At 32.3% G+C, this 19447-nt stretch overlaps 1 protein-coding gene across 1 annotated transcript in view; it reads right to left on the minus strand.

Annotated features, from left to right (window-relative positions):
- Window positions 1–2254: 2254 nt before the first annotated feature.
- The window catches only part of LOC127723193 (MAM and LDL-receptor class A domain-containing protein 1-like), a 76017-nt gene continuing 58824 nt past the window's right edge, over window positions 2255–19447 (minus strand). Inside the window, exons 30-43 of the mRNA XM_052229717.1 lie at window positions 19226–19358; window positions 18679–18851; window positions 17865–17943; window positions 17235–17363; window positions 16331–16437; window positions 14887–15019; window positions 14277–14449; window positions 13689–13767; window positions 13317–13436; window positions 7812–7918; window positions 6775–6910; window positions 5018–5190; window positions 3240–3318; window positions 2255–2461 (exon numbers count right to left, since the gene is read on the minus strand). Coding sequence (XP_052085677.1) covers window positions 2457–2461; window positions 3240–3318; window positions 5018–5190; window positions 6775–6910; window positions 7812–7918; window positions 13317–13436; window positions 13689–13767; window positions 14277–14449; window positions 14887–15019; window positions 16331–16437; window positions 17235–17363; window positions 17865–17943; window positions 18679–18851; window positions 19226–19358 — 1626 coding nt within the window. The 3' untranslated portion in view covers window positions 2255–2456. The remainder of the gene's footprint in view (window positions 2462–3239; window positions 3319–5017; window positions 5191–6774; window positions 6911–7811; window positions 7919–13316; window positions 13437–13688; window positions 13768–14276; window positions 14450–14886; window positions 15020–16330; window positions 16438–17234; window positions 17364–17864; window positions 17944–18678; window positions 18852–19225; window positions 19359–19447) is intronic.

Here is a 19447-nt window from a genome sequence, read left to right on the forward strand (position 1 = left end):
CTCCAAGTTTATTTATTTTACCTGTTCATATATAGTAGTTTATGGTCATTTATAGCTGAAAAATTGTTAATTTCGAAATCTGAACATATAACTTGTCTAGTGATTTTTTATAGAACCCCCCTCCCCCTTGCGAGTATTTTGCCTAAGGTGACCCTAGCCGTATTTGACAAAACCATTATTTTTTAGTTTTGGCTTTCATTGATCTTAAAAATGTTATAATTTGCACTTGATTGTTTTTTTTATGTTTTGATTCCATTAGTGGCACAAGTAGAGCACAAAAAAAGTAAAATAACTTTCTACAGGCATTTCCTGTGTAAAAAATGGTGGGTTAAACCTGATTTTATAGCTAGCTAAACCTCTCACTTCTATGACAGTCGCATAAAATTTCCATTATATTGACAACAATGTGTGAACAAAACAAACAGACATTATAGGTATAAATGTCAAAATTAAGGGTACAGCAGTCAACATTGTGTTTTAATCTTAATCACTATAAAAGCAAACAAATATGTCAGCAAAGAAAAACAAAAAGGCAAATAGACAAAGCACATTAGAAAAAAAAGAAAGACAAAAATACAAAAATTTACCATAGCACAATAATACAATGACGGGATGTATAAGTACCGAGCCACGTCAAACGGATATTTCCAAAAATAGACTTTACAGTAAAAGTATTACTTTACAAAAAAAAATAAAAGAACACTATAACACGTAATTAAGATGATGAACAACGTCAGTACCTAGAATCTAAACTTCAAGACCATCGTATATTATTTGTGAAGTTGATACGGAATATTTATCAACAAGGTCTTGGTATCTGCCGATGTACTTGTTTAGAAAAACAGACGAGACGTTCTTTGATATAACCCTGGTTCATCAACTTTCTGCTCAGACACTGGTGACGTTTTACAAAGTCTGAGTAGCAGCTGCAAGCTCTTGAATACCGAATGAGTTGGGAAATGTATATCCCATATGCAGCTGAAGTTAGTATATTGCTACTAAGGTGGGGGAAATTGATAATTTCAAAATTAAACATAAATGACTTAAACATGACATTTAATATATGTTATGTTGATAAGGTGTGTATGAGTGGTTATATTTTACCAGACAATATCATCTTTATTACGTTTTGGTTGTTTTACTTTGCCATAAAGAAAGAAAAAATATTTTTAATGAAGTTTATTTTTAGTTATTATTTATTTTTTTTTAAACCCATCAAACTTTCCGCACTTTTTCTAAAACAAATTAGGCCATACAAAATATTGCTTTCGTTCTCAAGTGAAACAAACAAAAATTTTATTTTTTTTCTAGCGAGAAACAATATTTTGAAAATGATTTAACAAAATGATCGCAATGAATTATGTTCAAGCTAGCGGCATTATTTTTTTTAATTAATGGAATGTTATGAACATTATGTGATCCATGCAGGCGATAGTACAGTAACAGTAGCACAGCCTGCTATTAAACTTGTATTTAAAGCTTGATGTCAAACCATATAATTGTAAGGAGCTAAATAAAGGCAACAGTAGTATACCGCTGTTCGAAATTCATAAATCGAATGAGAAAAAAACAAATCCGGGTTACAAACTAAAACTGAGGGAGACACATCAAAGTTAAGAGGAGAACTACGACACAACAGAAACACAACACTAAAATGTAACACACACAGAAACGAACTATAATATAACAATGGTCATTTTCCTGACTTGGTACAGGACATTTTATTAAAAAAAAATGGTGGGTTAAACCTGGTTTTGTGGCTAGCCAAACCTCGCACTTTTATGGCAATGTTAAATATAACAATAAAATGACACCATTACATGACATGAATACAGTACAACATTACGGACAGAGAATTACGCAAATAAACAATACAATATAGTACATTTGGACAACGAAACAACAGAAACACTGAAGTGAACAAACAACAAACGACAATGCAACACACACAGAAACAAACTATACGATAACAATTGCCATTTTCCTGACTTGGTACAGGACATTTTTAAGAAAAAAATGGTGGGTTGAACCTGGTTTTGTTGCTAGCCAAACCTAAAATCTTCTAATAAAGTACAACTAAAATACCGAACTCCAATCCTTTTTCAATCATTTTTGAAAATACACACTCGATTTGAATTTCATTCTTTTAGTGATTCCTCACTCTTATACATGACTATAACAAGATGTGACTATTGACAACCGAACGTTAAGCAAGCAATCTTTCAAATACATAAATGTGAATAAAACTAATCGATGCATTGTAGAGCGCAGCTTTATTAAGATTTTGAACAATATATTTACTGGAAACACATTGTTGAATATCTAAATTGACAATCGTATTGAGAAATAAAATAAAAATTCATATTTATGATAAGCTGCACAATTATAAATTATTTTAAAATTTTAAATATATCGTTTGTCCATCGTTCATGTTGTCGTTTTCGTCTTATATATAATTAACCTGAAAATATAAGAGAAAATATTAATATTGATACACAAAGCATATCAAATATGTACGCCAAAAATAATAACAGGTTATTCAGAAATGTCACACTCTCAGATAAATAAAGCATAAACTTTTGCTGATTTGAAGGAGAAAGCCTTGTATGATTACATCTACGCGAGAATTCGAGTTTACAAAATGAGCATTGTCACAATCTCTGACTAGAATGTGCTGAACCTGAAATAATTCTCCTTTATATTTGGTTTTAGATAAGTGCACTAACAGTTTGAATAGGTTTCCAGACTTAATCCAGTGTCTACCAGAATATAATTGAAGTTGCTATAAAGGTTTTGGTTTGCGTAGACGATTCAGCAGTTTATATTTGACCTTCTTTTATTGTTATTCTGTTATCGCCTTGAAAATTAATGAAAGACTTATCACTGTAACGCGACTGTACCGCATGCACTTCATCATATGTGTGAATATTTAAGAACCAATTAATTGTGTTTTGGATGTATAAAACGCAATCATATCTAATTCAATTTGATTTAATTATTTTATTTAAGGCACATGATCTGACACTACCAATTTTCACTGCTCTGCTCTTAATAGAAGAATTCAATTGAGAAATTTGCCTACTGCCTGTAGTACCACAAACCAATTTCCGTTATGTCAGCTTTATTTTATTCTTGAACTTAAAATACTGATAAATTGTTATCCCTTCTGCTATTAATGAGTATTCTAGCTTTGCACTTTAAGCAAAAAACAACCAATCAGTAAAGCACATAATACTTACATTGTCCTTCTGTCAAGACCATATGGTCAATAGCTATGTCTCCTTTAGAAGTGCTGCCTATAAATCCTGTTATTGAAATCTGTAAAATATCATGACAACTTGCACATTTAAATTTCCTTCAAAAGTAAATTTAATAAACTGAAATTTGGTAAAAAGCCATGTTTCTTACTTTAACCTTTTTAGCTGTTTCAAAGTAAATAAACTAAAATTCCTGTGCATAAATACATCAACAGAACATTCATTTATTGGTTAAAAAGTATCAATTGCAGTTGTATATTACATGTAATAATCATATGTTGTATTATATGACAAAATTGACAGTTGTTTTCCATTCATTTGATGTGTTTGAGCTTTTGATTTTGCCATTTTATAAAGGACTTTCCGTTTTGAATTCCCTAGCAGTTCAGTATGTTTGTTATTTTACTTTCTATTAAGACTAAAATTCAAGGTAACAAACAAAACTGGTGTGTCGACATGATAATCCTCTCTTGTTATGCATGATAAACCGCCATGCAAATCTACACTCGTCAAGATATCAAGGTATATCGCAATCGGGAATAGGAAACATATTAAATTTCAGTTAAATTATAGATCAGACGACTATTTTGGTATTTAAAAATCCAAGACCACAACAAGATGTCGATAATTAGTTGACACTGACACATCAACAAATGGATGGATGGCTGTTTAACGTCCAGTGGCAAATTAAATGCATATTCAGGACGAGAGCATGATTTTATTTTTTTTTTTTTACAAACGACACTTCGAAATTTCTTGACCAATTCGTGATGGTGACAATAAAACTACAATAAAATATTCAAAAAAAGCGCTTCGGACGCATGCAGCTTATATAGCATTATTTTCATTTGCCATCATTTGGTCGAAAACACTTTTGATGGACTATGATTTGTATTTCCATCTGCTTGATTCGAGCGGCACTGATGAGTCCTATGTTTGGAGAACCAATTGATAAGCCTGGTATATTTGATGAGATTTTAGTCACCGAGGGTATCACCAGCTCATGCAAAATTAAAGCGCTTCTGTAATTTCATGATTTTCAACCTACTATTTTAAATATACTATATATATAAAAGTTTATATACACCGTTGACAAATAAAGAAAAACATTCAGAAACTATGGTCAAAACTCCCTCAGGCAAAGTTGAACTAGATACATGTGGCTATAATTGGTTCCTTTTTGTCGTACAGCTCCTGGCGGTTCTACATATTTACAAATCAATGGTTTTCAAATATTCTGGTTTGATTGTTTCTAATGAAAAATGGCTACGGACACACTTAGTTTATAAAGTGTTATTTTCATTTAAAGGATCCGGGTATTATTTTAAATCAGGCAGTTATACAATACAAAATGAATATGACCCATCTAGAGGTCAGCATTGTCTTCAGAAATAGATAAGTATCTATAAAATATGTCAATATTTAAAATTTCTCAAAATCTTAAAAGAAATTTCAAAATGTTAAGTATATTAAACATGTGCCTTCAAAATTAAATTATAGTAGAGATAAGTTAAGTCAAAATGAAAGGCCATCAGGTCTGGAGATAGGCAAGGTAAAATGTTGTAGGGTTGAATTTGTTTTTAAACTCGATCCCTCCCCTTTTATACGAGGTTGATATGCACATTGTATTAGATGGAACTGGTATTCGACAGGTAACGCGGTCAACCAAAAAATAGTTCTTATTCATTTTCGCATAATTCACTCATCGATTGAACATCGAAGATTGGACAAGGTCGTTTATAAACGCAATGTGTACATACCACTGGGTCTGAAATCTGCGGTATGTTGATATTGGCGATAAACCAATCATCCCCTTGATGTCCTGAATATGTCACTTCACCATACCAACTACCAGTACGTTCTTCAGCTGAAATGACTAATTCACCAGGTTGTCCCCTCATGTTGATAGAGAATGAAAGACAATATGCAGAATCTGAAATCAAAATATTTGAGTTTAAAGTATGTAACATTCGGAATACAGTATATAGATATACGAGGGAAAAAGATTGAGACGATACACAGTGGGAAATAAAAAGGCGAAGAAATGTAGGCAATAGTTGATTAATGATGTTCAGATCAATAAATTGTCGGAGAAGACACAAACAAGGTAACAATAACAAACTGGTGGAATCAAAAGAGTGAGACCGGGTTCATCGAAAGGGTTAGCGTCTCTCCTGCTATGCATACATCACTCACTATGCGCATCGAAGCTCATTCAAAATGTCCCAATCACGGAAAGGACACAATCTGTAAAATTACAGAGCATACGACTATACTTGTAGCTAAAGACCGCTTATGTCGCTAGTAAGATGAGACACAGACAGGGAGTATTAGTCAACCAACTCGTGATGATGATCGTACAACTCATGTATTTTCGATTTTAGTCGTTTCTTTCTGTTATCGAAGTCCTCATAGTGTGGATATGCACGAGCATAACGTATTAACTGAGATATGTTATGTTAACGTAACTCAGTTTGAGGAATTTAGGTGCAAGGAGCACACCACTGTTATCGAAGTCCTCATAGTGTGGGTATGCACGAGCATAACGTATTAACTGAGATATTTTAACGCTATACTACGGAACAGAGAAGATGTTATTGCTCAGAAAAGGGACGTCGAAAATTAAAAAAAATAAATTATATCTTCACGTTTGTTTAGATTCTAGTTTGAAGTAGACCATCTTTGTCAATATCGAGTAAAATATCAAGATACGAAGTAGACCTATTAATTTAGATTGTATCCTTTATATCAAGTTTACTGGAATATATGAAGTGTAAGCAATCATTGAAAGGTGGGTTATTGAGTTATAGGACATCATCAATTTATCTGATAGTAAAATTAAAGAACCTTGCAAGATGTTTTCTTTTTCATTTTGTGTTTGAGAAGGTTCTGTAGGAATTCTGTGTCATATGAGCACAAACAAAATTGACCAATAGAAGTGCACAATTAGGTCCCACTGGATAACGAACCGTCAGCTAACACATCAATCCATCAAACTTGTTGTCGATAAAACAAATCCAGCATTTTGATGATATCATCTTCGGCGTATTTGTGGTGGGAATCAGTGGGATTCTTAACTATGACACATAAAAACAAAACTATTGAAATCATGATTTAAACTTCAGTTCGAACAATATTATTTCTTTTAAAAACGAAAAATTAATATTGTGTTGAACTTAATCGTCTAATGTCTAATATAAAATTATTCTAACATATTACTTGATATATTTTATTTCGTTGGCTTGTCTTAAACTTTACAAAACGAAAACATGCAGTTTTGTACTAACAAAAACTGATCTACGAGGCCGTTCTTTTTTTCATGTGGAAAAAAAAATTGTTGTTTAAAGTTGTTGCGCATCAAATGTGCACATATTTGCCCGGTTCAAAAGACGATTTAAAAGATAAAGTTTCAAACCATGTTTTGGACTTTCAATCGATTTTAATTTGGGCGTATTGGTGGATCAAAATTACAGAAAAACGTGTATGCAAACTCAAATCCAAATCATATGAGTATTACCTTTGAGTCTATATTTGTAAGTATCCATTACTGCGAAATCGCCTTGTATCCGAGGTGAGGATGCCTCTGTATACATATAGAAGGATCCTGATTCTGCCCCATTTAAAGGTCCTGTATTAACGCTCGATGTCGTACCCTATTAATAAAGAAATTGAACTGTAAGTAAGCTTTTCCTCTAGCAAGGCATATTATTGTGCGAATCAAAGAATATTATTTCATAAGACAATTGATGCCACTGGCGTAATATTGTGTTGACCAAGTGGCATGGTTATATGGGAATGATATGGTTTTGTTTTCTTTCTAAAAAGTGTATAGCATGTAGTCATAATAGAAATAAAATCATGCAGAAGAAATTGAATAAAAATGAAAAAAAATATGTATAACCATTTCAATTCAACGGAACGAGATATCTGCCAGTTATTTCTTCTACCATCTTCGTGCTTAAGCTTTTCGTATATGTATCAAACAATACACATCCATAAAACATGACTACAGTTTCGCATCATTCCCTAACCAGACCAAAGATATACCTTCCATCTACATTTTATATGTTTGGTGCGATATATGCATTCCGAAAAAACTCTTCAACGTCATAAAAAGTGAATGTACACCACTGTGTAGTCCTGAACTGGTAGTGCATTTGCGCATATAAAAAATCTTGCATATAGCAAGAAAATATGAGAACTAACTTGATAGTCAATAAACCTTTGTCTGAAACCAATGTAAGTTAATATTTTACGATGACAAGAACACCTTCCCTAGCAGTAAAAAATGCACATTCACTAAAATAACTTATGATAATATTTTCTTACATGAAAGTACATTTCAAAAATAAGTTCCGCATGTGTTTTATCATTAAATATGAATGCTTTTACAAACCCCTAATCACTGCATAAAACATCATCAGAACGATCAATTAGTTCTGAGATCAAAATATGGTTGCAAATATATGACATCAAATAAGGAAATATGGTATGATTGCATGCCAATTCGATGATGGTACAAAAAAAATAATATATGGAGGTATGTTTACTCACTGTTCGTCTCCTCCAATCAAAATCATCGTAAAATAAATCATTTTCAAATATACAACCAACTTCATTGTCCTCGAAATCACATGCTATTGATGTCTCTAATCTTTTGTCTGCAATGAAAGAATGTAAAATCCCAAAGTTTGAAATGACTAATATAGTATATTCAAAATAAATTCTTTCTATGCCTATTTTTATCATTTCTTGAGCTGGGACACTATGTTACAGTTTTAATCAAGAATCTAACCCTTATTATTTTATAACTGTGGTAGCATGATTTTGAATTGTCTATTGTTGTTTGCATTTTGCTTTACGTTAAATGTCAATTATGGCATGCATTCCTTAACTGCACAACCCTTATACATGGGATATACGCTAAATTTATAGCAACTAAACGACACAATAAAATAAAAGACATCCAACATCTGATCCATTAGTCTGTACAATTAATAGCTGTTGATATAGTTAGTTGTATTACACGTTTATGAATCATGGATGAAGATTAGCTTTTACTTAAGGAGTTATGTGCCCTTGATGTGCCAAGTCCAGGTTTTCAGAGCTCTGAGTAAAAACTTAATTTCCATAAATTTACTCATCTTGTTGCAGTAATTTGTGGATTAAAACAGTGGTATTGACTCTGTTTCTAGAATTCATAGATTTATTTGCTGGAACCTTATATCTAGAGAAGATATTGTTGTGTTTTTGTGAGTTACCCGTGAGTTGTTTACATGATTTCATAATGATGGAAGATTCTCATAAAGCCCAACTCAGGCGACACTTATCTATTCACTTGGGTATTAGTTTCGTCAAGGGTACTACACATACTGATGTATTAAATGAACTAACAACTCTAGTAGACCAAAACGCAATACAAACCATACAAATTACAGAGAAAGAATGTATAGTTACAGTACACGACCAGAACACAAACAATACATTACTCACACGAGGAATAAACTTAAAAAACCGTTACATCAAAATAGATGTAGAAAAGCAAGTTACAAATGTGACTTTAAAAGATGCCCCGTGTGAAATGAGTGACATTAAAATATGTGGCCATATTTCAAAATTTGGTGATGTTGTGCAGGGGTCCATCCGCAGAAGTCTGTTTAAAGATACGAATATCGAGACCGGTACACGTTATGCGCAACTGACAAACTGCATCCCAATAATTCCAACTGCAACCAAATTCGAGAGATTCAGTGTCCATGTATTCGTGGACAATAACAGGCCAGAGTGTCAGTACTGTACGAAAACAGACCATCCATCTTCTCGATGTGCATACAAACCTACCCGTCAAAATCAAGTAGCACGCAAATGTTATCGATGCATTATTACTGCACATACAATAAGATTGTCCCCACTCCGAAAAAATATGCTATTTGGTGCGGGAAAGAAGGTCATATTAAAGGGATTGTCAGACTGATGATCAAGAAATGTGTGGTGGCTATTTGCATGACATTCAAGAAGACAGAGACGCAAACAACTGATTTTATCGAGGACAATAACACAGAGGAAGTTAATGTTGAATTAAATTAAACAACTGGAAGTGTGTTTGAAAATAAAAAAGCTACCCTCCCGTCTCCTCAAACAGTTATACTTGGTGCATCCAATTGCAGTCGCGAGGGGCCTCGGTGGCCGAGTGGTCTAAGTAGTTACTACTGTAATCACTAGCCAGTCAACACTGAGGTTGTGAGTTCGAATCCCGCTCGTGCGGGAGCACTCGACTCCAATCTTAATTGACTAGGATTGTCAGTTTTTCTATCGAAGGTCGGTGGTTTTCTCCGGGCACTCCGGTTTCCTCCACCAATAAAATCTGGCCGCCACGAAATAGCCCAAATGTGGTGCTTAAAAGTGGCATTTAAACACCAAAAATCAAATTAAATCAATTGCAGTCGCCTTAGAAATTTAGAAATACGTTCGAAACTTTTTGGAGAAACTGGAAATTAAAAACAAATCAGTTCGAAAATAATCTTGAATGGTGGGAGGAAACTAAGATAAAAATAAAAAGTATTACTATAGAAGTGGCAAAGCAATTAAATGTTACAGACAAATAAATAAGGGAGTAGGACAAAAGATTGGATAATATTACGGGAACTGATCCATTCAATAATGAAAACGAGTTAAATAATTTGAAAGCTAGAATTAATGATTTTTACGACAAAATAGCCGAAGCAGCCAGAATCAGGTCTAATGTTAATTGGTATGAGAAAGGCGAAAAAATCTACAGACTACTTCTTTAAACTCGAAAAAAAACAGGGGGCGCGGAAAAATTATTGACTAGTATAAAGCGTTCAGATGGAAGGTATAAAGATGATATTGAATCTATTCTAGAAGAATAAGTAGCTTTCAACAAACAATTATTTACGTCCGAGGGGTGGGATAGGGATGCTGCAGAAAATCTATTACAGACTCTAGATCATGAATTTATTGAAGAAAAATAAAAATATGTGTGAAATGATAATAACTTTTGATGAAATTACTAAGGCCATTAAAATGTTGAAAACTTGATAAATCATCTGGGGAAGACGGAATTCTGGATGATTTATAAAACGTATTAGTATTTGATAAGCGACGATTTCGTGGCGGTTATTAAGGAAATGTTCGACGAAAATTGGCTCTGTGAATCTCAATACAGAGGTATGATAAGGCGTATGTTTAAATCTGGGGAGAAAGAGGACATAAACAATTGGCGTCCTATAACGCTGTTAAACACAGACTATAAAATCATATCTAAAGTACTTGCGGAAAGGTTAAAAAGTGTACTACCGCAAATAATTAATTTGGATCAAAATGGTTTTGTCAAAGGGCGCAATATTTTTCAAGGCAATAGATTACTGCAAGATATAATAGATTTTTACGAATTATAAAATAGTGAGGGTGCAATCTCTTTCTTGGACCAACAAAAAAAAATTGATAGGGCGGAGTTGGAATAGATAGATTTTTGTTTATTTAAATCTGGCTTTGGGGAAAAATTCAGAAGTTGGGTAAAAATGCTTTTCATTAACGCTAAAACGTGTATTCAAACGAATGGGTTTACTTCTAGATTTGTAAGCATACCTCGTTCAATTCCTCAAAGATGCACACTTGCTCCCATGTTATATATTCTGCAAGCAGAACCACTTGCAGCATCAATTAGAAACAACCCGAATATATAGAAGGAATAAAACTTCCGACTAGAACCGGGGACTATTTTGAAAAAAAGCTAAATATGTTTGCTGATGATGTTAAGCGGCGTTAAGCGGCCTGTAAAAGCATTAGGAGTTCAACACGAATATGGGGTGGATTTAGATCAAATTTGGTTAGAAAAAATAAATAAAATATGTACGGAGGTTTGGAAATCAATAGATCTCACATTTACGGGAAAAGTTTTAATTATTAAATCATTTGTACTGTATATCATTGGATACGAAATTGAAATGATAGGTATTCCTGATATATTCGAAAAACAAATAGATAATATTATACAGTCCTTTATATGGGACGGAAAAACAAACTAAATCGGAACACAGTGTGTTGTTTACCGAAAGAAAAAAGAGGGGATAGGAATGATAAACTTTAGGACCTTTATAAAATCAAAACAGGTGAAAAGTATGTATAGTATTGTAAACTCAGAAATATAAAAAATGGAATACAATAGGTAAATACTGGTTTACGTCACTAGACGAATAAATATGATACAGACTTTTTTCTATGTTCTTGTTCGGACACTAGAGGTATTGGGCAAATAAACATGTCTAAATTATAAAAATCTTTTTACTTTCTGGACCGACTTGCAGACAACTCAAATTCCGCCACGAAAGAGGACCTTATAGAAGAAAATATATTTGGCAATTGAAAATTCAAGTCCAAGGGTCATGCTTTATATCACATATGTTATGCAAATTTTGCCTCCAGTGGAATAAAAAAAATAAAGATATATGGGATTTAAACAATAAATCTTTTAAAACTTCTCTCGAAAATTTTAACAAGCTAACAGATAAAAGGAACTGGATAGCACAATATAGCCGCATTAAAGCTTCATTAACGCCTGAACAAATTGACCTTTTAAAAACAGACACCCTCGTGTAAAGTAATTCTGGAAGACTTATGAAAATAATAAATTCTTATCAATTTAGAAAAAATGGAGTTGTTGTTGATGCCAAAAAAATGTGCCTTAAAGATACTCGATACTTTAATGAAAGTAATACAACTCCAAATAGTCAGTTCAAGTGGAATATACATTTTGGGAAGAAACTACCATGGGGAGATATTTGGAACAATTTGAATATGAATTTAGCTAACAGGAAAGTGAAACAATGGAAGTTAATTCATAATATAATTTACACGGAAGAAAAATGACAAAACAATTAATCGCTCAAACGGAAAGTGTCACTTTTGTAATGAAAATGAATCACTATTTCATCTTTTTATATACTGTAAACTGGTGGAAGAAGTTTGGCGGGAATTTTTTTTTAAATTGAGTATTGGAAAATTACAAAAATCGGAAATGAGTATTATTTTGGGTGTCATTAAAGCAGATATATCTTATTTTCAAATTGTAGATACGGTGCTTCTAATCACGAAATAGGTTATTTAAAAAACTAGAAACATCGCAAAATATCAAAAGAAAAGGATAACAAAATTGAGGATTTTGAATATGATAAAACATGAAATGGAATTTTTGTTCAAATCTCTTGAGCAAAATACGAAAAATGAAGCCTTATCTACTATGTGTGAGACTTTTTGTAGATAACTTTATATTTTTGCGTGGTCACGGTAGTGTAATGACCACTTCAATACTGAATAAATTATCATATACATTGCAATCAACTTCCCCTATGTACTATGCATTTTCTATTTTGTATATAAGCTATGTCTATTATTTACTTGTAACAAAGACAAGTTGTATCAACAGGTACGTATTATAAGCAAATATTTACTTACCATATCTTGAAATAACATCTTTTTGGAAAACAAAATTATAAATCCCACTTTTTATGAATGAATTCACATTTCCTTTCAAATAATTTTTAACGAGAAGCAAGTGGCAAAAGATCACTCGACCAGAATGTAATAGAAATTAGCATAACAAAAGAACGAAATGAAGTGCTATAAAATCGACACTGCTTAATATATATTTACAGGTAGCTCTTTTGAGAAAAACATATATAGATACAATGAATACATTATTCAAATGATCATATATGGTGTGATGTGTAAATATATAGATAGATGATAATTATATATATATATGTTTATTATTTGTAATTGGAGTTTTTTTTCTATTTTGCATTTTCCCCGACAAATGAGACTGTAAAAATTTGGGCCCCCCTTAGATACTTCCCTGGACAACTTCGGGTTGACGTACCAGGTAATAATCAATAAGATATATTTAAAATTAAAAAAAAAAGATTAGCTCTTATTTTGTACCATAATAAAATGGGATACATTGATTGATCATGTTGAAAATATCTACATATTAATCACTGTTATAAAACCCTCACATTAATGTTAGAAGTTGAAGTATACCTATTAACTGACATTCGGAACCAGTAAATCCAGATTCACAACTACATTGATAAGTGCCGTCCTGGTTCCCTGTACATATTCCACCATTTTGACAAGGAAAGCTGCCACATGGAGATGAACCTGATATTTGATTAAAAGAAAGCATGATTATGTAGGAACAATTATTTGCACTGACCCCCCTCCACCAATAAATTGATTACATTGTTTAATATCTTTTGATACTAGTGGTGTTATATGTTTAAAATTAAGAAAGCACAAAAAATCTTGTTGATAAAGTCGTTTATTTAATATTTAAATTGATTATAATAAACAAAGTTTCCATGATTCTTTTCAGCACCATGTTCATTGTTAAGGTTAATTACATGTACTCACAAAGTCCCTTCTGTAGAGTTATCAAGTCAATTCCAATGTCTCCCTTACTGGTAGGTCCTCTAATACCTTTTATTGAGATCTAAAATTTGGATAAAACTTCAATTAGATGACAAAATATGTTGAAACTATGATCATAGGGTGCTACATATAATCATAATCAACGAGTAAAATTTAACTGAACAAACTCATCACCATTAAGTCATTCAATGCCGTAGTCAATAATAGTTTGTTTTTGATATCCGTACACTATTTAGAGGGTACCTTGGGTTTCGAAATTTATTGAAATATATACAAGCGTTTTCGACCTTCGTCCTGGTCCACCCACATTAGAGATGCTACCTGTTGTATTTACTTTTATTTGTTTATGTCTGGTATACGCACGACATATTTGTAATTGGTCGTTAGGACCACTAAGTCATACATACACTATATAAAACGGGTCAGAAAATTAATCATAAATAAAATTTATGAGAAATTTTACATACATGTTGTATAAGCGATTATTTCAATAATTTTAGAATTTGGGCGTTTCCTTTTAAAATGTATTGAAAAGACGATACAATATGATTTTTGATAAGAGACACCTACTACTGCATCTGATAATTGCGGTATCTGAATAATGCTCGAATTCCATTGGTCCCCTTGGTTTCCACTCCATATTTCAATTTGATTTTCACTGTTTCCTCTTTCACCTGCATTGATGACTAAGGAACCAGGATCACTATACATGTGATAGTGATATTGCATACACAATGGTGAATCTGAAAGAAACAGGTGAGTTAACAGTCAAAGTATGAATTTATTAACAAATATAACAATAATAACAAATATCATAAACCTATTGTATTTTTAATTTATAAATAGTTTTTGCTGTCTAGGCTCAGTTGAATTAGAAAAAAATATATATTGCGATTTGTTATTATTTTTTGATTGGCTGTCCTAAGTACTTCTGGATTCTTAAAATTTGAGCAAAGTGGGTTTTCATTCAAAACACAATCCTTTGTTTTGTCTGTCATACATGTCATGCATGCTTCTTATTTTTCAAATACCAATAATTTTTATTTAATAAGCAGTACATTTATCGTCATAAACGTATCTTTTCTTACTACATTCATTACAAACCATATTTAAGCATCAGATGTTATTAATTATTCTTATTTATGAGAATTAAGAGTCATCAAACAATTAAACATGAAACCTGGTAGTTTGAATGTTGAGGAAGTAAAAGTTGCCACATCATTTGGCTGCCTGGGTGATGATGCTTCAGTAAAAGCGTAGTATTCTCCAGAATATGCGACATCAGGGCCTGTACTAGAGCTTGGTGTTTTGACCTAAAAATGTAAGTTTAGCTCATAAATTAATTTTGAAAGCACAAATATATGTCCATATGTAGTACTTCAGTTACCGTGTATATTTACATTTAGTTAGCCACATGTGTCTTTTTTATTATTTATATTGACGTTATTTTCTAAAATAAAATGTTTAAGATTTAAAACAATCATGCACCAAAGAACGTCAAAGAAAATTTTTTTTTTTGAGGGGGGGGGGGGGGGCGAAATGGTAATTGCTTTGTTCTGCTCAGTTTAAGCTACTAATTGCATACGGTATTCACGCCGTCTTGATAATATTACGTAACACATATCGGTTCTCGTTGGTTTCCTTATAGGTTGCAATTCTGTAAATACAGACAATGCAATTTCCCATAGGAACTCCCTTTGCGGCATAAACTGTGACACTTTTACTATGAAGTTTCGTGAAAAATAATATCCCAGAACGGAAAGTTTATATGCACTACTATTTTATTCAAAGGTCAAAATATAGGGCTGTGCGGCATATTTTCAACATTTATATGCCCTGAACTTCTAAGAGTTTAAACTTATACTAAAATTCTATACTACCCTTACCTCCATTTTTGGACCTCCTAAGAATTAAAATTTAGCCGCTACCATGTTTTTCTATACTGGTTACATTCCCAAGTGATGTCTCTATGAGATGAAACACAGAGATCATCAATGGGAACCAGTACGTTAACAAATTAACATACCTATGAATATTAAATATCTCCCCAAAAGAGGCGTGGTTTGAGAAACAGCTGTATTTACAAAGTGCAACCTATACATGTTATAATGTTGGGAAGATTCTATGGGCTAGAATGATATATAGAAATGTCCCGGACAGCAGAAGATATCAAATACGAGGCAATACGGTATGGGTATCAAAGATCCGATCTGCTACCCAATTTAAGATTAATATATCCTTTATTGGTTTACCTTTCTATATAATGTCGTGTCAACTTCATATTGATTAATAGGTGCAGGAAGTTGATTTTAATTAATTGATAAATTTGAATTGATAAGAATAAATGAGTACTATTTTATATTTGATTTGCATCACATCATAAGTTTCTTTCAATTTTGATGCCGTTTTAAAGGTTTAACTAAAATGAGATATATATATTGAAAATATTTCCCGAACAGTAGCAGATATTGAAGACGGAAGAAAATGAATAAATTTACAGTATGGGGCTCAAGACTCGATCAACAATTATTGCTTCCTGATGACGTAATTTCTGATACTGCAAAGAACTTCGTTATCTATTTATAAAAGTTAAACTTGATTGCAATTACGTTTATCAATCTTACATTTGTTAGTGTCCAATCAAAAGTATCTCCAGTTGGCGTATTAGTAAAAACACACTCATTTTCGCCTGGCGTAAATTCACATGTAAATGTAACTCCCGTTGTAACGTCTACAATAAGATAATTTATTTCGATATAAAAGAAAATTTGATAATACAATATACAGTTATTGCTTACATGGGAACATCGTTAAAATCAAATGTTTTCTTAATTATGGATTTGCTTTGTGAGGTAAGTGATACAAAAGCAAACTGGAGTTGAATCGCACCGCAAAAATCAAAACGAAACTGCAAACAATTTTTTCATATGATATATAATTTGTAACTTAAGTATATAATTTTCATTTGAATTTCTTCAAATTATTGTACCGTTTGTAATCTTATATGGCTCATTATCATGTACGCGTGATGACACTGAAAAGTGAAATAATACATTCCAACCTAATATGATTATCCTGTTTACACAACTAATTTCGGTTTTTTTCTTTCATTTGTTGAAGTTTGTTGAAATTCCTTTGTCGACACTGACTAAGGTATAATGCTTGAATGTCTAAATTAAAAAAAAAATATCTTGAGAGTCTATTCAATGAGTTTTTTGTTCACGTCTTTTATATGACGTTGACTCTTCCCAATCGTATTTTGTAACATCGGAAATATATTGACCAAAGCAAACTGCCCGACTAATCAATGATTTCATATTCAATATATGCAAAAATTAATTTTCGAGCATCAAATGAACAAAAGTCGATAACAAATCGTAAGATATTACACATTTTCTAAATATTTAACCAAGTTTGTTACAAATAGTAAATCGGTTTGTTTTTTGTTTGTTTCATGTTCTAGTATACACACGTTTTGAACATACCAATACAAGATATTTGGATCGCAAAATATGTTTAACTTCATACCTTGTAGCTGGCATGTATCACCTACCCATCCAGATGTACATGTGCATGTAAAGGTACCATCACTGAAGTTCGGGGAGCACTGTCCGCCATTTAAACAGGGTGATTGCCCACAGGGATCTATGTTTGAACCTGAAAAAGGTATTTATAAATCTAAAAATTAGATTATTAATCTAGACATAAGAATAAGTGTACAATCTTTTCTTTAAAACAAATAATAGCGTTGCCCTTGAGAAATAACAATTCTTCAACTCCTGGTGTAGATACAAATGTAGTTGCATTTCAAAATAATTTGAACAGGAAAGCGATTTGAAACCTGATTGATCCAGTATAGACATAAAATTTCCATTTATCAAAAAATTTAAAAAAAAAAGGATTAACAGAGGGTAAAAGGAACTATAGTAAACTGTCATACAAGATGATGGTTTAGATATTTTTTCGAAACCAGTTTTAACCCACCATATATATTGCACTGTTAATGTACTGTGTATCCAAATTACCCTCTTTATTGCTTTGAGATAGTAAATCACCGACTAAGTCTACGTATGTATCATGTGTTTTGTTGGTTGGTCCTGTAACAGAATTATGGCTTTATTGTAAAAATGCATTATTAAATCAATAAATTTTACTTACAAGGCCCTTTCGTGAGTGAAATACTATCCACGCCTATATCTCCTTGCCAGCTTGTTCCTATAACTCCTTTAATTGAAATCTGAAAGAAAGGCTTCAATGATGTATGTTAAAAACAAGAAAGTGTTACAAGATCTTTGTAAAAAACTTTCTAAAAGAATACACAGAATACAGATTAGTAGTACAAAAAAAAAATGAATTGTTGACTAAGGTCATTTTGAAAAAATTAAGAAATGAAATATCTCACAGATGACCCTTATAAAAAGTATATCATATTATACGAGTAGTTTTTTCCTATTCAGTATAAACCGTTCACTTGATCCCTGTCGGAACTTTTTTGTTGTCTGTATCCCGTTAAATGTAGGTCAGCTTAAGCAACAGAAGTTGATTCCCTGTAAGTGCGCAAATAAATTTAATAATCTTTATATGATGAATACGACAAAAATAATATATATATGTATATATATATTATTCATATTAACACAAATACATTTGTAGAACAGTAAACAAAACACGAACAATAAAATTGAATCTACCATGTACCGTATTATCCAAAACAGTTCTGACTTGCTGATACATTTTGACAGAAAAAGTGATGTGATTGAACTTTTTGTGCGATTCACGATGTTTAAATCACTGTTTATATATAAACAATCACTAGTCATTATCTATAATTGTGAACTTGATATGATAAAAGAAACTGAAAAATTTAACTTCAAATGTAGTAAATGTATCAAAAATGAGAAGATGTGGTATGATCGCCAATGAAGCAACTCTCCACCAGACACCTAATGACATCTTAGTCTTATATACTGACCACGAGATCGTTATACGGAGTAATTGTTGTCTGTGTCTGTTGCCACAAATCCCCTTGGTCACCAGTTTTAGTCAAAATTGAGTTCATATTGCCATTTCTTTCACCAGCTGATACAACAAAACTGCCAGGATTCCCAAACATGTGAACGGAAAATGACAAACAGAATGCGCCACCTACAATAAAACGTTGACATGAACATGTATCATACATTATGCAAGAGAATAATGGTGTTATGTCCATTACCATAACAAATCTTCAATGACGTGATGGTTTCTAACGTCAGTTACCATACAATTTAGGTTATGTATTCCCGTTTTTATTTACCGATAGTGTCGTATTTTTTATTGTGACATTTTGACCGAGTGTGGATTTGCACGACAGGTGATGCGTGCAAAGCAGAAAAACGCTTATCATTACACCAACTTATTGGAAGTATGTAGTTTGTATTATGCCCGAATCTTTTAAGATACTCAGCATTTATGTTTGCCTATTCAATATTGCTATGTTGTTTGTTTGTGTTTTGATTTTCGTCTGAAGGACGACATACTTGGAAGTTTATATTTAGTCGTGTCCATGACTGCAACGTCATCTTTATCACTGGGTACAGAGGCCTCCAGATACATGTACTTCGTCCCAGAGGCAGCGGCAGTTGGACCTGTTCCACTACTTGGTGTAGGTCCCTGTGTTAAAAAACAAAACAAATTTGATATATTTATCATATATAAGATTATGCCGTTTCTTGTAACACATTCTCTCTCAACTTCACTTC

This window comes from Mytilus californianus, unplaced genomic scaffold (assembly GCF_021869535.1).
Source record: "Mytilus californianus isolate M0D057914Y unplaced genomic scaffold, xbMytCali1.0.p SCAF_13, whole genome shotgun sequence".
Classification (NCBI taxonomy): domain Eukaryota; kingdom Metazoa; phylum Mollusca; class Bivalvia; order Mytilida; family Mytilidae; genus Mytilus; species Mytilus californianus.